The sequence below is a fragment of the Nymphaea colorata genome, chromosome 7 (assembly GCF_008831285.2).
Source record: "Nymphaea colorata isolate Beijing-Zhang1983 chromosome 7, ASM883128v2, whole genome shotgun sequence".
Lineage (NCBI taxonomy): Eukaryota > Viridiplantae > Streptophyta > Magnoliopsida > Nymphaeales > Nymphaeaceae > Nymphaea > Nymphaea colorata.
Window position 1 is genome coordinate 8,148,028 of NC_045144.1, and position 19,087 is coordinate 8,167,114.

The 19,087-nt window shown below is 35.7% G+C and overlaps 1 protein-coding gene across 1 annotated transcript; it reads right to left on the bottom strand.

The window, feature by feature from the left end:
* Positions 1-5,596: 5,596 nt before the first annotated feature.
* On the bottom strand, positions 5,597-11,833 carry LOC116257977 (probable beta-1,4-xylosyltransferase IRX9H). Its single transcript, XM_031635021.2, has 4 exons — positions 10,237-11,833; positions 7,608-7,857; positions 6,905-7,120; positions 5,597-6,010 (listed from the first exon to the last, which is right to left on the bottom strand). The coding sequence occupies exons 1-3, from the start codon at positions 11,160-11,162 to the stop codon at positions 6,950-6,952; spliced, it is 1,347 nt and encodes a 448-aa protein (XP_031490881.1). The 5' UTR covers positions 11,163-11,833; the 3' UTR covers positions 5,597-6,010; positions 6,905-6,949.
* Between the last annotated feature and the right edge of the window lie 7,254 nt (positions 11,834-19,087).

The window sequence follows — 19,087 nt, forward strand, 5'->3', positions numbered from 1 at the left end:
ACTCGCACTGAAAAAACTCTACTTAAGAGCTCAAGTTTAAATTTATACTTGAAATATTAAATAAGTCGAGTTTAAAAACTCGGCTTGTCTAAACTCAGGTCAACTCAATTATGTAAAACTGGTCATTATTGTTGAATTAGTTAAACAAGTTAACGAGTTGGAGAGTTAAACGAGTCAAAACACACGAGACATGTTAACATAAACGAGTTGAACGAGTTAAGCAGGTTGAGCTCAAGCTCGACACCATCCAATCGAGTTGAGCTCGAAACTGTTCTATTTTGTGCCGAGCGAGAGCTCATGTGCAACCCTACCACCATCATTGAATGAAAGTCACGTGTGCATGTAAATTTAAGAACATCTCATTATGTAATAGAAACCAACTTTAACATCGTCAACATTTGCCAATTTGCCATACTTACATATATATATATATATATATATATATATATATATATATATATATATATATATTGTGCAATGGAAGTTTATGGGGCTGTAATTAATGGGTCGAAGTTATTTGTCTAGAATTGAAGCAACTGTTTAACTCAATGGGTTAGCAGCTTATGTTTCCAAAAGTAATTATTTTTCTCTTCTTCCCCTTACTCATTTGTCAAACAATAAAAAAAAGTTTTCCACTCATTTTTTACTAGTTCATCAAATTGAGGTGAAAATTTTCTTATTCCAAACTTTTCCCTCCAAATCAGGCCGTGCAATCAAACGCTACCTTAGGGTTTCAAGAGGGAGGAAATGAAGTGATAAAAATTCAATTTCAAATAATAAGTGATGAAGCACGAACCAACCATATTTTATAGCATACTTTTCATGCATTTAGAGTGCAGTTTAATTATCATCTTTGGAGTTAAAATAGTTCACTTGAAACTGCATTAAGAAAAGTTTACAGAAAAGAGTGTCACACCTAGACTATTTACCATTATTGTTTTTTTCTTACAACAAAACACATTGATGTGCGACGAGACAACATTCAAAATAGAGCTGTGCAAATCAAAATAACAGTAGGGCGAATAATCCATTTATGTATCAAAATTAGTTCATACAAAATAACTTCAAATTTATCAATAACACACATGGCAAAATGTTCTCAAAACAATATATCGATGTCTAAACCAGAAACAAGACATCAATGAAATAGAAGATGATGCATCAACATGATTATACACCCAAAATCTCCCCAATAGGATGTGAGTTGAGTCATTTGATCAGCCTACTATTCTGGGTTCACCAAAACCTAAAAAAGATAAACAACAAAAGGTTGAACTATCATATTGACAAACCAGATAAATCTCTAACCCTTTATGTAAGGACTCAAATCTAGAGGACAACATATAAAGAGAGATAGTTACCATGATATAATGATGCATACATTCAATCACATAACTTGTCAATGTAGTCCCTTACATATTCTACAATATGCAGGGTTTACCCAATAAACACAATCAACACACTTATGAATCACATCAATGCACTCACATTCATATTCATTTCAGTTAATTGACATCTTTTGTAGGTACAAAATATAGGCGTGTGCATACCACAGGTGACTTAAAGTCGAGAGACAACTCCCGTGGTGGCCCGAAACAATACAGATCTTTATAAGACAATTAGATAAGCAAGAAACACATATTAGGAGGTTTGATTGAACCCTACAAGTCATTTTTACTTCATTTCTTCATTATACTACTTTGGGATTCACATGGTTTTGTTACCACAGTAGAACCAAAGCAAAAGCAAGGTTAACATGAAGCACCCAAGTTAACTAGAGGGTATATACAAGCTAAGTAGATGGTATGCATATTCCAAGAACTTCATTGTGTTTATCTACAACCAAAAAAGGTTTGGTGTTCCTACAAATTAAAAGTATGCATCTTTAATATTTGGTTTAGTGGTGTTAGTATTCTATCCTCTATAGAAAAGTAGATTTGTTTTTTGTTTCTATTATACTAGTTGTACTCAATTTTTGATGAACTTAGTGGTCTTCTTTCCATCTTATAAGTTTATGAGACTATTTAGCCATTTGCACCCCCATAGAGCTTTCACATCAAGTGTTTGCAAGCTTGAGTCGTGCACAGATTTAGAAAGCTAATCCAGTTGCTTGTCATTGTCTGTCTCTTGCTTGAGCCAAATATGCAGTTCTTGTTCTCATCCAGTAAAACTTCTAGCCCTTTTGATTCCCTAGGAGCTCCTCTCATTTTTGCTCATGATTGAGACACCTGCCATATTAAGATGATTTAATTCAATGCGCATACTTTTCCTCTGCATTTGTATATTTGTCATCTTTTATCGCCTATTATCAATCTTCTCTTACCAATGTGTTGGTGCCAAGCAAATTTTTTTAAGCTTTCTATTAAGATCCACGTTATGTAGCAAATATCCTTAAAATCCTTAATTTTGGTTTCCATTGGAGTAGCACTGATTTGATCATATCAAGAAAATGCTGGCTTATTGATTAACCTCACAAATTTTTTGAAGCTTTCTATTAAGATCCAAGTTATGTAGCAAATATCCTTCAGTATGACCAAATGCATTTCCTGCTTAGTAAGTTACATGAGCTGTCAGTAGACATAATTCACGATTAACCACAGTTGATTCAAAAACTCAAAAGTTTATGAGTCTTTAAAAGGCTTTTCAGAAGTTCAGTGTATCATACAAGGGCAGTTCTTCGAATGGAATATCTTTGAACACATGATTTTCGTCCTATCTTTCATGTGGCACGAGCAGGCATGTGATTGATACACAAGACCTATGGCGAAGGTGGTCTTTGGAAATTGTTATGGTGAGGTTTTTGGCAACGGCCAGCTAACTTATTGGCCATGGCAAGAGCCCTAGCCAATAAATATGTTTGTTGTTGTGACTTTATTAAAAACCAAATCTACCACCTCGCCAAAAATCTTAAATTTCTCCAAGGAGTTGATGAGAAAGAAAACCCTAGACTCTACGTTGTATTATACTATTTTAACCTAGACTACAACCTAAAAGTAGGAATAAGTCTAAGATTCTCTAAGCTTATTCTAACCAAGATAAGTTTTTAAGAAAAGAAAACTAAGATAACTTGCAAAAGAAAAGAAAAGCAGACCGGAAAACACATTCTAAACTGCCAAAACAATAATAAAAATAACTTAGAACACGTTAAAACTTGCATGCGATCATTGGTTCTCTTGCTTTTCGGTTTTGTTAAAATAGTCCTAAGCCAGACTTTTCCAGCAAAAACTCTAGCAAGCCAGCACTAATAGTGTTTGGCATCTTTCTGTCTAATGCCTACTATATTTCAATGAAATTCGAAATTTTCTCCTCCAAAATCAATTTGTTCTCTAGTGAATATACCAACAACAAAACCAGCATTAAAAAAGCTACCAAATCAACGCTAGAAAACACACTTAAACATGAAAGAATCTCAAAACGAGAACACCCTCTTCGATTCAGGCGAGTTCCGTCAAAATGCAGGTAGCCAACAAGATTCCGGCGAAGTCTTGCCTCCTCTCAGGACTACTCGGGCACGATTTCGCCGAAGTCTCTCCCTCTCTGGCAAGGCCCGGACTCCCCAACACGCCAACAACGTAAAACACTGCACAGAAATCATAATCAAAGTACAAAACTTCATCTGAAAAAGCCTAAGTTAGTTGCACTGACGATTTAAAGAAGAAAACGGCAGATTTTCAATCTACTTAAAGCGTATCTACGCTTGATTTAATCTAAAAACTTAATCTACTCCCAGTCTAAAAAGAAACAAAAGATAAGAACTATAATAAAAAAAACAAACAAACAAAATTGAAGTGGGAAAACACTTTGATTTTTTGAAACAAAGATTGGCGCCTATTCCACTGTGGCAAGCTTATAATTTTTGGAGGCTTTTAGGAACCGCCAGTAATCAGAGTTTGGAAAATTTCCCAAAAGAGAGATGATTTGGAAACAAAAACAGAATTTAAGTCAGATGCAAAACATGAATGCAACACAGGATCAGAAATCGACATACCAATAAGAAATCAAAATCCTAATGCCACTATGCTAAACAACCTATGGTAAGGCTCGAAGTGCCAGAGTATGGGGTCAAAAGAATGGCAGCTTCATCTTATTCAAATGCACACAGAGCCTAGTAATCAACTCTTTGAAGCCGCCATGATGCAGCCATGATGTTACATATTATTTGTTGTGTGTCTCTTTTTAGGCTTCTTTTTTGTATCATATGTACAGCCAAAATGTATTTGTATCTTTCCATTCTTCTCCTTTCCTTCATTATTTTAATTATGGATAAAATTGTATCAACTCATTGATCGAGGGCATTTGTCTTTTCATTGAACAGTATTTTCTTTTTTAGGCAATTTTACAATTTACAAAAGAGAAGATTTTTTTTCATTTTTCCTTACAGGGGAGGGGGGCTTTTTTATCCTTCTTAGTGAGTAAGCCAACAAACCATCGGTTTGGATCTGATTTATGAAATGTTGGAATTTTTTCTATTTGAAGATTGAATGATATACCAGAAGAGATTTGGAAACCCCATTTGAAGGAGGCTATTCAGAAAAAATGGAAATATTTCTGCTTCAGCAACAAATATAAAAAAATTGATCATCTCATCTGGCAGAATCTCCTGCGAGTCTGCGACATGAATTGTGGAGAAAAAGAAACGCCACCCTTCAAATTTGTTCCAAATGTGCCCCTTATTTCCAGCAGAGAATGTCCATATATGGTGCATGAGTTTGAGAATTAATTTATTAGCCCATATTACTACTTATAATTCTTTAAAAGATAAGGGGCAATTTGTGAATATATCAAAAGTTATTGGGTGTTTTGTAAATCTTTTAATATGTTTCTAGAAGCTAATCAATCATAAAATTTGACCATGTCCACCCTCCCTTCCCTTCCCCAAAGCACTGCTACATTAGTAGCGGGTTGGATTTAAAACCTTCAAGTTGAGGAAGATCGATTGTTCTATCTGCATTTTTTGGTCATTTTTGGTCACCACTTATGAGCGCCAGACTTTTATTTTTCCCTCTGATATAGGTGATTCAGATTCTTAGGAAGAACACATCGAGAGGCTGATTCATTGATCCAACCAACCAGACCAGTCTAAATTGGTATTTTTCAAAGTAATCACTTTTCTTAGAAATTATTACACAAAGTATTTATTATTATTATTATTATTATCACTACCATTTTTATTAAAAGAAACTCAATTCAGGCTGATTTTGCTGCTGATTCAGGCAGCACATCAGAAAGATACCTCGGTGGTTGTCATCACAAGGATCACCCCATAGTTCTTGGCAGATCCATTCTCCTTTTCAAAATTTGCTTCCTGGCAGGATTTTGTCCTATTCCACAATGCTTTCCCAGATCTCAATGTTTTTCGAGATGCATGTTTCCCTGGTTTTGGACATCAAAAATGACTTACTGGCGACAATGAACTGCAAGGCAGAGCCTGCAATATTTACCAGAATCGTGAGCCGGAGGGTGGGAGTGTGTGTGTGTGCATGCACTTCTGTGTCTGTGTGTGTGTGAGAGAGAGAGAGGGAGAGAGAGAGACAGAGAGAGAGAGAGAGAGATGATGATGAAGAAGAAGAAGAAGATGATGATGAAGGAAAGGAACTCGAGGTCAAATTGAAGGAATCGAGTATACAACCTAACAGCATCCACGGATGCCTTTTCTTACAAAACTGCTCCATCATGGCAAAAGACACCAATGACTTCTTTTCTTTAATGAAACTATGGATACAAAAAAAATTGTAAGGCAGAACTTCCTGCTGCAAAACTACTGTTAAATAGATAAGATCCACACGATCCCTCCATCTAGTATCATCATCTAAATTGGAGGATATTACATAATGACTACTTCTCTTTCTTTCCAACCTCAGTGGCTTCAATGTGTATACTCTACAGAAAAGAATCAGCACCAAGCCGGTGCTACAACCATGGAAATGGACAGTGGTGGAAAACCACTGCCCTAATTGGGATGACTGAGACATGAGCGATCAAAATCAGCCGCAAGAAGTCATCTCTCCAACTGCAAACACAAAGTACACCAGACAATGATAAAAGCAATAAGCTATTAATCGGAATAAAACATTATCATGAATAATGATAATAAACAGAATTATGTAGTTATGTCTAGAGCACGTAATCCACTTTGGGAGATTCATAGAAGTTCAGGACAATCTAACATGCGGGACGCGCATTATTAAATTTGCAACTCTTGCCCCACAGGAGAGAACGGATCTTACAAAGTCGAATAATTTTTCAAACAAATGTAACATTACAAAAAAAAAATTCCTCAATACCCACCTTAAGTTTCCAGGACTATAACTGATGCAAACCTAACTTCCTTATATTGTTTTTTCCATGACAATAGGAAGCCCCGACCACCAAGCCTTACAAGGACGAGACGATTGGTTTTTGACAAAATGCCAAAATTTTAGGCATAAATCTTTTTTCAAAACTCAGGTACATCTTGAAAATTATTCAAAAAAGTTAGGCCTTTTGGTCTAGACCATTTTTAGACAGTAAAATGATTATCATGTTATTTGTGGACTTGACGGAAGGAAGTCACCAAAACTTTCAGGTGTCCTTGGAAACTTCCTTTGTTTTTTTGCAGAACAAATTGATAAAGGATATGTTTCACATGCTAGGATTAATATTACCTATTATATTTCATTTCAGCAAGATAAAAAAATAATGTGCATAAAAGGTGAAGCTTTAGAAAAACTCCACCTTGTCATAGTGAACATATTTAAGGAGCTTAAGTTACTTAAGAAAACAATGGGTTCTACTACCATGCTCAGTTTTGCTAGTCGGTTAATAGGGGAAGAAAAGGAGGACATTGGCAGTTTCTTCAAAAGAAAATTTTTATGTTTTTCTACTTCTCAAAGGAGTCTAAAAAAGGAAGCCTCCAGAGACATACCATGGTTGTCATATCTGAAGCAAGATCTTGCCAAGATGGCTTCTTTTACTTGATGGGTACAACAGCATCAAGGTTATGCTTGAGGCGCCAGCCTCTAGGATATTCAAGCACACCGTTTTCCACATGAAGATGCCAAGCCATAATCTTTGAGCAGCTATCGGGCAAACCTTCCATCTGACTTTCATCTTCAACCAACTGAGCTATGAATGTGGTCTCCTGGAAGATTGATGAGATTAAGTCTACCGGCATTTGGAAGAAAACAACGACTTTTGACACAGAATTTCGAATTTGCAGATGGCAGGAGACAAATGTCATAACTTGTCTCCAAGACAATTGAATGTATCGAGCAATCAATTTCTACATGACAAACAGCTTGTTTTTTGCTAATTGTTTTTTCTTTTCCATTCGTTGGCTGTTAACCTGAGAGAAAGAGATCTACAAGAAAAAAAGCACTAGAGATATGACATAAGAATGCACTATATAGATGCTTAACAACGGTCAAAATATTCCAAAAAGGAAGGATTCTCCATTCTCAAACCAAGAAGATAAAAATGCAAGAATATTTCGTTGAAGCAACCAAAAAACAAAAAAAACCTTCTTTCCATAGAAGAATAGATACTCGGCAGGGTAGAATATGCACCATTAACATAATGCAGAGAAAAGACATGAAACAAGAAGACGATCCAAAAAAAATGATACTCACTTGAAAACCCTCTTTGACTGTATCCAATTGTCTAATAGGTTCTGGCTCAAGTCGGTGCCATCTCTCAGGTGCCCACAGTATGGTGCTATTGAATGCAAATCCAGACATGTCGACATGAAATCTGCGAAGCCGCTTGCTTTTTTCATTTGTATGCCACCCAACGACTCGTCTTCCACTGCAAACAGGGCCTTCCAGTATGGTACTGGCTTTGTTCTGGGCAAGCATTGCGACAGGCCAGGTTCCAAAACGCCTGCATCACAACACAGTAACAACAAATCTTTTATCAAGTCCGACTATATTTTCTTCTGTTATGCAATGTACCCACATCAAAATAAACATAGACCAGAAATTATATGATGAAATTCAAAAAAAGCAAAGAGAAATCCCACTGCATAGGAAGGTACAAAACTAATTCAGGCATGAAGATGTTTTGTTGGAACCAATTGTACATTCTGTTTTATACTTTTTCTTTTTTCAGTGTGTGTTTGAGAGAATTTGATGATGTGACATGAGAGTCTGCCCCAAACATTCAGTTGATGTGCTGTTGCAGACATTCTTTCTGCAGTCAGGTGTAACTATTTCAAGTGGGATTTGAGATTGCAGAAACAATTCATACGACTCCCACCCGTGTTTGATTGGCCAGCTCATGCAACATAAAAAAAGGTGGGGTAAAACACTTATGAAATGTTGTTTTGACCATTTGTTTACAATCAGTATGTGTGAATGGACTCGGTACTCCTTTTTTCTGTTCGAGTGTACAAAATCATGAATCCTATTTTCTCTCCACTCTTACTTTTTCCTTGATCATTTCTTTTCCCAGAAGTTCAGTTATTCTCTCTCTCTCTCTCTTTTTTCTCTCTCTCTCTCTCTCTCTCTAACACACGCATAGATACCAAGATGTTACCAGCATACTAATACAAATATTAACGCTAACAGGAAGACAAAATTTAGAAACACTAACAAACATAGAGCTTCATAAAAGGCAATTTAGAAATGTTAATAAACACAAATCCAAACAATACTTTCATTTACAAATGTACTCTATGGTATTTGATGACATGCATGGCTTCTTGATCACCCAATGTTCCTTCTTTCACTTCATTCTTTCACATCAACCTAAAACTAATACTTCCTGAAATGATATAAGAAGACATATAGATTCGCCTAATAGTTCAGAAGTTCTTGAAGGCAGTTTCACGACCAGGTCAAGCACCACAAGTTTTTCAGGGTCAGGAAATGTCCATTACATTGCATCTAAGTTCACATCAGTATGCACTGTAGGACTTCATGCAGTAATTTGTGCACCAAGAGCTCCTCGACCAGGGCAGACAAATTACAAATGTATCATTCCAGTACAGCCCTTCAGCACCCAAGACATGTGACTTGTGATATCAAACTCCAATATGGTTAAAAAACAATGACAGCAATATTAGGAGTCATGCCGGTCAATGTGTAGCTTTTCATTAATAGCTTTTCTCAAGAATGATCTAGGTAATCTTTTCAGTGATTGAATGTACACTTTACCAGCAACTATGCCTTTGCATAGTTGCAATTTGCAAAGTATGTCCTTTTTTCCCACTCCATTAACCAGCCTAAATATAAAATTGAGGCCCAAACCCGTCAAAGCAGCAATTATTGGAATACATTCAGCTAACTAGATCTGAAGTTAAGATACAGTCTCATGGCTGTTAAACGTGGTGCAATTCATAGTAATCATAGAGAGAGAACTCTCCTAAGAGGAAACATTTCCCAACACTAGCTGGCTAACTGCAAAGTTAGCATTATATCTTGTAACTAGAACATGATCATGTATAGCCATTTAGGTGTACAACCAGTATCAGCTATCAAATGGTTCAGGTCCCTTGACGGTCACTGCTTAACACCTAATCAGTTCATCATGTGATCTGCCGCTGCAATTCACATAGTTTTCAACCCACACATGTACTAGAGTCATAATCTTAATACCTGCTTTAAAACACGTGAAATACATGTTGTAGAACCTTCAACTTCATCCTTCATCAAGCCATACTTATTTTCTGTTTTGCACATAGTTCTCCTAGAGAGGTTGCTTACCATGATGAAAAATAGAAATTCTATCAATTACACGGAGAAAAAATAACCACTTGATACGTACACTAAATCAGAAAGCCACAGACCACAAATATGAGAAACAGCTGACAACGTCACAACATAGCTTACAAACCAACCCTTCTAAAAGTAGACTTAGATGTATACCACAGATTAAAACGTGAAACAGCAAATGACACTAGCTTGCAAATCACAGAGGCTGCTAAATCATCCAGAAGACCATAGGAATACCAAAAGAGGCAGAGCCTTGCATGCTGATTACTTTGTCCACCCAACCTTGGTCTCTCAGTCCTAAAATCTGCTCTGGCCCAATCACAAAGATGGAAATTGTAGTGGTTTGGAAAATTAGAACCCCCCCCCCCCCAAATTAATACTAACCGCATTGTCCATTGCAAAGTTCACATACTCAATCATATGAATACCAGTTGCATGGAGAAAGAGAAATAACACAACAATGAATAAAATGAAGGCAGTACAATGGCTTCTAAATTGATATGGAGAAGTCCTCAGGAAATCAAAAGTTAGAGAATTCATGCACTACCGAATATCCCGCAGTTTCTGAAAAAGCTCGAGGGAATAGACATTGTCATCATCTGCGAAGTAAACAACTCCATCTAGCTCATGTTTTCTTATATGTTCGATAGCAAGATTGCGCTGATGAACTCCTCTGTCTTTAATGTCACTCATATTCTTCGTGCAAACGAGATGCCTATACATGACCCCTGTCCGTCTCAAGATATCCGCCGTCTCCCTGGATGCTGCGCCCATCTCCACCACAACCCACAGAAGCGGAGGTGGGACAAGCCTCAATGTGTGACCCAATCTGCCCAGATAGTATGCTTGAAATGCCCGATTGTAAGTGGGGGTCACAACGATCAAAAGCTTGTTTGGTGCCTGATCAGGCTTCACAAACTTTGAAATTCCATTGAATTTCCCTGTATCTTTGCTCTCTGTCTCTTGTCCTATCAAATTACCCGGTTTCTCGTTTCTATGAACGCTCCACCTTCCTGGCTGGTAGAAACCAAGATCCTCCTGCGTTGTATTGACGGAATCAAACGAGAAATCCAGTTGCTTCGGGAGGAGGATGGTTGTATCCATTGTTCCTAATGGAGAAAAGCCAGCAATGAACCCAAATATGAAGAAGAAGAGCAACCGAACTGCCAACCTCCTCCACGATTGCACTCTGCCCTTGGACGATCTGTCGGGGAATCTCAAAGGCTTGGCCAGAGGAATCCTAATCACGATCGATAGAAAATGGTTCGAGAACATTATCAACGGGATGGAACCGAACAACCTTGAAGGAAGGAAGCCCTTCGAAGGCGAGGAATCAATCGGATCGTCGGGCGGAGGATCAAACGACGTAGACGAAGCAGAAACCGAGATGTAGCCGCCATTGGAACGAGGATCGATCTGATCCCCATCGCGATGCCGATGAAGCGGAGAGAAAGCGCGCCTAAGAGATGCCATTACACTGAACAATCAAACTCGCAGAGTAACCCTAACCCTTAAACCAAAGGACAAATTCGGCGCGAACGGAGTCGAAGTCTTCGATTCAAAATCTTTATATATCGCAAGATCGAACTCTTGACATCCTTAAACCAGATACCAAACGCCGCAACGATCAATGTCCTCGTACACTAACAACAATTCTTCACAAAGTTGTCCAAAATCTCACATAGACTCAGAAAACCTTCGGAATTGCACTGATATAAACCCCAAGCCATGCATTAATTCCTGAAAAAGATTGCATCTGTTCATTTCAGATACAAAGCTCGAACCAAAGGACGGGAAAATATCCCGAAATTGTGAGAATCCTGGCGAACTCGTTCATCAAAGAATTCAGAAAAACAAAGGAAGAGAAGAGGAGATGTCACAAAAACAAACCAGTCCTTGTGACCGATAATTTGAGAAAGAATAAAAGATTTTATTTATTCATCAAAAATCAACGGCAAAAGACAAGATCAACTACACTGAGATCTTCAGAATGCCACCAATAACGAATTTCAAAATGAACGGAAGACACCAATCAAGAGATCGAATTCAACAAGAACTAAAATGAGAAGAGAACATTTCAAAATGAAATTGGGAGGTGAAGCTGCCAAGAAGGGGAGAGGGAAGCGCGGTAGTTTCTGCAGAAGAGACGAAGACGGTTCTGGACCGTCAGATCTAGATAAACGGCTCTCGGTGGCATGAGATCTAACCCCCTCTCTTCGTACGTCACGGTAGTCAGGTCGGCGAAGGATGAAATACTAAAATACCCTTCTCGACGGCTCACCGAACCCAACTATTCGGACACACCACCATTTTTCTGTGGCCAAATTTTTGACCGTTTTTTCAAGTCAAAATTCGCCAATTAAATTAATTGGAGACTTAGATATTATAAGTTTCAAAAATGTCGTATAAAAATGTTCCCTAATATGAGATTTATGATTGTTCTAATTTGCATAAAAATTCAGTTGTGTATTGACCATTTTTTAGCTTATGAATTTGAACTTGGAGCCCAACTTAAGTATGAGGCTCAAATCAAAGAAATTTTTTAACTTCGACTGGATTGTTAAAAATTAAATACTTCTTGTAAAAACACCATAAACTTTTGCTAAAAGTTTATACATTGTCGCATGTGTTGATGTCATTGTTTACAATGGACTCCTTAGTTTTAGCTATCCAACAACATTTAGCATCTCACATTTGATGAAAATATCTATAAACTAAAAGGGAAAACTTCAAAGTTGTACAAGTGTATCGTATCATACTCAACTATTCTGATATGTAAATCTGAAATTACGTCGCTATTTTGGCATTAAAATCATCAAATTTCTTAAAAATAGTCAAATAAAATTGAAGTTGAAATTTTATTATTTTGCAAATCTTTAAGAGGACTTTAATTGGTTTTCTTTCTCCCATCAGTATCAACACATAAAAAGTGATTTTAAAATGATAAAATAAAGGTATTTTATGAGTCATTAGATCAATAACTATGGAAACAAAATAACCATATTCTAAATTATGTTATAGTTAATGTACTTGAAAAAGAAGTAGCTTTCCAATGATTGCCCTAATTTATTTTCTAAAATTTCCAGTATTTAAAAAATGATAGGAGAATAAAGGAAAGAGGTTAGGTGCAAGGGAGAGATAGATATGATATTAATGACAATGAAAGAGAAAGAGAATCACCAATGGTACTTAGGAATTCAAACATGGCATTTTCTGTCAATACATTAATTTTACCAACATTTTCTGTCAATACATTAATTTTACCAACTTTGCTCATACTTTTTTATTCTCCTCTAAATATCTTGGTGAACGAGAATTTAATAATCTACCGCCCATAAAAGATGCCTGAAGGCCCCTCATTTCCCGAGGTTTTTCCAATAAATATCAAGCTACTTACTCAACATGATGATTTAGATGCTTTCATATAGAATTTCGCAAAGTAGATTTCATTTTTTAAAATTTAAATTTATTACATGGAGAGTACCTCATCAAGCTTTGATAAATAATAAGATACATGGTGGTATGAGAAAAATAATTTCCTATTAAAAAAGGTAGTTGCATGTTGGTAGTGAATGAAATACATTATATTTTATACATTAAATGCATGTCGTTACAAGTTTATTAGCTTTAATCTCATGTTTATGATGAAATAAGTGTGAGTAAGCTTGGGACAAGTTTCACCATATTTGTTAGATGAATCCAGGAATTTAAGGTAGGTGCAAATCTTATTTCCTAAAATAACATTAATGACAGCTTTTCCATGTACTTGGAATAGTTTTTCCCTGTGTTACCTCTTCTCTTTAATTCTCCTTCTGCCTTTTCATTTCTCTTTTTTCTTTCTCCTCTTCTCCCTTCCTTTTTCACGTTAGAATGATTGCTCCTTAGAATTAGAAATTTACTTGTATCTTCAAGATGATCATATGCTTTAGCTACTTTTAACTATATATGTGTGTGTGTGTGTAGTGATTGGTAGAAAGCAGATCAATAGGTTAGGGACAAAAACAAGACCCTGTAAATATGATGTTTAAAGTGTTTTTTGAAATCTAACCTTACCAATAGCATCTTAAGGATAAAATGATGCAAAATATATATTAAGTTCATCATCTTTTGGGTCTTAATAGTGTTTTTATGAATAGCTCTCATAGCATCAATATTTGATAATAAAAAAGTCAATATTTTTTGTAAGAACAACTTGATTCAAAGAATTTTTATACCAAAATAGTTTTGGTAAATACATTAAGAAGTTTTGTATTTTATTTTAAAAAATAAAAACTATATATATAGAGAGAGAAAGAGAGAAGAAAAAATGAATGGTGACTGTAGCTTTTTAAACACACCCAACCATTTAAGTAGAACCATTTGATCTATTATAATAGACGGTTAAAAAGAAGAATAAGGAAAAAAGGATTATGAGCATTTTTATTATTTAGTATTAATTCACATCTTTTCTTTATTTTTCACTCAACATTTATCTTTTTAAGATGCACGGCAAATAGCTGGATGACTATAATATATATATATATATATATATATATATATATATTAAATAGTGAGTATAGAATCACCCAACTCACTCATAATGATCATTTGATTTATCACGATAAATGGTTGAGAGAAAAACAGCAAGAGAAAGATAATAGGTATATATATATATATATATATAAAGCAATTGAAAAATGCCGATGTTAAATGTTGCCGGATGATCAACCAAAAAAAATGGCCGCTAAAAAGCAGCCACCATAAATTTATTGGTTTTGATGCAGCCGCTCGCGCCGGTAAGCTGTGGACGGCTTGTGCAGATGGGTAGGACCAAAGAAGCTGCCAGACCAGTCGAGAGGCGGATACTCTGCCGCCTGCCGGTGAGAGAAGTCCTCTCCGCAGACTAACTAGTTTTTGTCTGTGTTGATTTTTCCTTTCCTTTTTTAGGTACGATTGTGTGAATGCCCTACGTTTGTCTAGTTTTGGTTTGTTAGCTCTATGAGTTTGGTAAGCGTCAAAACAGTTGAAAAGGAATGATGAGTTAAACCATAGTCATAAATATCTTTTTTTCTTTTCATATTTCAAACATTTTTCTTGAGTTATAACATGATGAGCTTAAAAACAATGAAATAATGTGAAAATGAAAGTACGTTGAATTTTTAAAAAATATAAAAAAAATCTTAAAGTTAAGAAAGTTTAAATAAATGAGAAAAGAGAAAAAGCAACATCAAAACATAACTAAATAAATAACAAGTAGAAATTAAAACAAGAAATTTTACCATTAAAAAAATGAATTCCAGTATAGATACTAATTTAACTAAACTATGTACATAGTATTATTACTTATTTGTTATTCAGTATCTTCTTTGAATTATAGTATAATATCTCGCTATGAAACCTGTGATTATTGCTTTAGTAATTCTTCTTTTTTCTTAAATTAGTTAGTAGACATTTTTATTCATATTTTTGTGATAAAACTTTCCTTTGAACCCTTCAATTTTATATTTCACACGAACTTCATAAATGCTTAGAAGTAGTTAGTATTCTTAGAATTACTCTTTTCATGTCCTCTTCTTGTTTGACCCTAAAATTGCCTTCTAGACTTCTAGCAGCTCTTTCTCTCTCTCTCTCTCTCTCTCTCTCTCTCTCTCTCTCTCTCTCTCTCTCCCCGATATATATATATATATATTAGAGAGAGAGAGAGAGTGAGAGAGAGAGAGATACCAGGATATGTAAAGTCAGTGTGTTAGTAGAATTTATAGTTAGGTTTAGGCTGTAAATAGTAATCAGAATAATTTACTTCCTTGGATCTGAAATTTGTTAGACTCCAGCTACATTCTGGTTACTTCCTCAGATCCTAGTTAGGTCATAAGATATAAATATAGTTAAAGATAACATAATTTAGTATTTAATAATTACGTCAATTTAATTTTAACTCAGTCTTAACATGTTTGTTTAGGAAATTAACTTACTTAGTCGTGCTATCTTGTTTGCTTTGCTGTAATTCAGTGATAACATCCATTGTTAGTTAGCCTGTAGATGTAGGCAATATAGATTAGTTATAGGAGCAAGTAGCTAGGTGTTTTTCTTTATTGATATTATTCCTTGCGTTTATTAATTCTTCTTCTAAATTGCTTCAGTGTCAATTTAATTTTTGTTCTCATTAATTTCATGTTGACTGTTACTTGTATTGGAATTAATTTAGTTAGAACTAGAACATGAATAATCTATGTCCCTCAGGAAGTGGCATAGATAGGGTAGCTAGTTGAATTGGCTGGTTGGTGAGAGTTTGGTCGTCAGTTCTGTAGGTGTCTTGTTTTCCACACATGTCTCGAAGCAGCTCTGGACCCAGGAGCGAGAGAAAGTGAGGAGAGGCTTCAGCCTCTTTAGGGTATCTAAGAAAATAGAGGATTCTAAAGTTCCTCGATCTTGCATTCTCAAGATCTTGAGCATTGTTTGCCTTATTCTTAAGATCTTATGGGATTCAGGGCTAAGATAAAGCTTCTTTTGATTCTTTCAATTTACAAAATCCCTTTCTTTCTCTCTCCAGTATAGTTGGTCAACTGAGGGTACATAAAGTGGTAGCCTATGTTCAATTGTGTGTGCCAAAGTCCACAAGCTTTGAATTTCAACAATTTTGACTCTTAAGTTTGCTTTTCAAGGGTCCACCTATTCTCATAATCTTGAATGTAGACCAAATATTTTTTTAATTTTGGCTATATAAGCCACAACAGCGGTCAAATAAGGGCCTACCTTCACCATTTTCATGCTAACCTCTAACTGAAAATACAATTCATGATGAAGAAATCAATAGGGATTTGTTCCTTTTTTTTACAAACTGTAAAATGGTATTTCGCAAAAGTGAAAAAGAGATACAAGTATTAAGAAGAAACCAATAAACTTATAGACCTTTATTAGTTTGGGATATTTCACGTTCAATATCCACTTAAAACCTTTTAATAGTTTTAACAAGAAGTTGCGGGGTTAAGGTAGAGGGGGGCACAAAAAGGCCAGACTTAGGCAGGTCAGAAGCCCTTGTTGGCAGCCCATACTCCGACCCTCTTAGGCATCGGTCGAGCCGGCCTAATGGTTAAATTCACAGACACCCCAACTTAATCCCATTTAGGGCCAAAACCCCATGGTCAGGGCAGAGCTAGAAATTTTTCATGAGAGGGACAGAATTAAAGTTTTTTAATTTTCACTAGAACCGAAATATCAATTTTTAAAAATTTTATATAGAACAAGTGAAATTTTCTAAAATTTACATGTAAATTTTTAAAAAATTTGAAGTGAGGACAGGGTCGATGCCCGTGGTCAGCCAGAATATCCCTCTCCTCATCCGCCGGAGTTCTCGGCACCACACGCACACACTCACACAGACAAAGAGAGAGAGAGAGATTGAAAAAAAATTAAAATAAAAAAGTGTTGTCAAAGCAGCCTCTATTGAGCAGTATCAATGCTCCCTTGGGTTCCAATCATTTGAGAAAAAGGTACACATTTCCCTTTTTTTTTGGGGTTGGAAGAAGCCGACAAGGGCTGCTTAGAGAGAAAAGATGATTTTTGGATGTTCTCTTCTAGGTGAGCGAGAGGTTTATCCCTACTGCTTGGAGGAGTGAGACCCGAAGACCCCATGCCTAGGGGTGCACCTGTCTATAGGCCCCTAGCCCAACCAACTACTTTATGCTTCTTGAGGTAGATGTACTTTTAATTTTATTCACTTTTTAGGGTATTCCCATGTTTGGATTTGAATTCTGGATTCAAATATAGAATCAAATATGAAAGAAGAAAAGTTGGTACCATATCTAAATCTTTGGATATGAACTTAAATTTTCTATCCAAATCTGATTTTTAGATTTACAATCAAATACATAGTGTGGATATCTTGACTTTCACATTGATTTTTATCGCACTTTAATATATGAGATTAAAACATGCAACATGTTGAGGTTGTCAGAGACATTTTGTCTAAACGTCCCAAACACGCCTCAAATTAAAGAAAGAAAGCAATGGTTTATGATTACAAGTCTTTTGAATTGATTTAGGATTTGGATGCAAAGGTAAGCTATCACATATCAAGAAAATAAGAAGCGTGAGATTCGTATTTGGGTTTATAACCAGAATGTGATCTCTTAAAGGAAAATTTCCTAAACATTTTTCTTTTGAATTACCCAACAGAAAAGGCTTGTGTGTTCTAGAGTTTGAATTTCTTTGTCATTGTTAGGTCGAAGGATCACCTCAGCTGCAACATTATGCACCAACAATTATTTGATCAAGCTACAGACCAACTATCCTCTTAATGAACAATTTCCCTAATTAATCTTTTTTTTTTTTGTCTTTAGTCAAAGAATGAAAGAATGCCCTAGCTAAAATAATGAACCACTTTGAGCTTTTGTCCAAATAGATTTATAAAATTTGGTTGACTACTCAATTAAAAAACAAAAACATAAATTTATTGTTCCACATGCCCTCTTCATGGGAACTTGGTAAATATCCCATTCCAAAAATAGAAAGTTCGAAACAATTGGGAATTTGTCGGAGATTGGATGCAATTACTAATTCATGATCTGGCATGTCCAGAATGAAAACTTCATTTTGTTTCTATGAGAATTTTTGTGAATGTGTTTCATGTGCTTCCCTTCAATGAAAGTTTTATTTTTCCAAAATGTATCTTAATTTTTAGCCTAATTGTTCTTTTGATGATCGATTTAACCTCTTATCAAAAAAATACACCTTGGCTATATTTCATTTCTTCCACAAGTTTAATAATGAGCATAACCGCCCTATTGTTTCAATAGAGAGAATAACCTATGATTAGCTTTTTGAGAAATTTCCAAACGAACAATTTCAACGAAATCTTTCAATTCCTTATTTTCTATCTCATCAAGCAAAAGAAAAATTTCAACAAAGCAGAATGAGTTTCTTAAGAACCAAAATCTACACCAAAAAAAAAAGATTGAGGCGATATAAATATGTAGCACCAATGCCTTCAATCGAATCTGCTGATCAAAAATCAAAGGTTAAGGTCGATTAGAAACTGAATTCGACGAGCAAAATGCCCTAGTCGATGGATTAACTAGTGTAATTAACCGAGGGCTGTGATGCAGCTTGGGAGCAAAGGCTATAGGTGTATAAATATATGCAGAGTAGAGTATTTATAGGCTCTTTTGATGACTAGTTGTCAATAAAGGCATAAATTCCTTGGTGGGTAAATCAACTTCTGCTTGCAACATAATAACAGAAAGAGCCCTGCTAGAGGTTCGCCTCCTGCCTTTATCATCCAAAAAAACCTGTGTTACTTTAAACATAGTGCAGAGAAAGAACAAGCTATGGCGCCGTACAAAAACGTCATCAGCAGCAACTTGGAAAAAAGGGAGAGCCATGAGAGATCATGGAAAGGGAAGTTCTAAACCAGCAGCTTA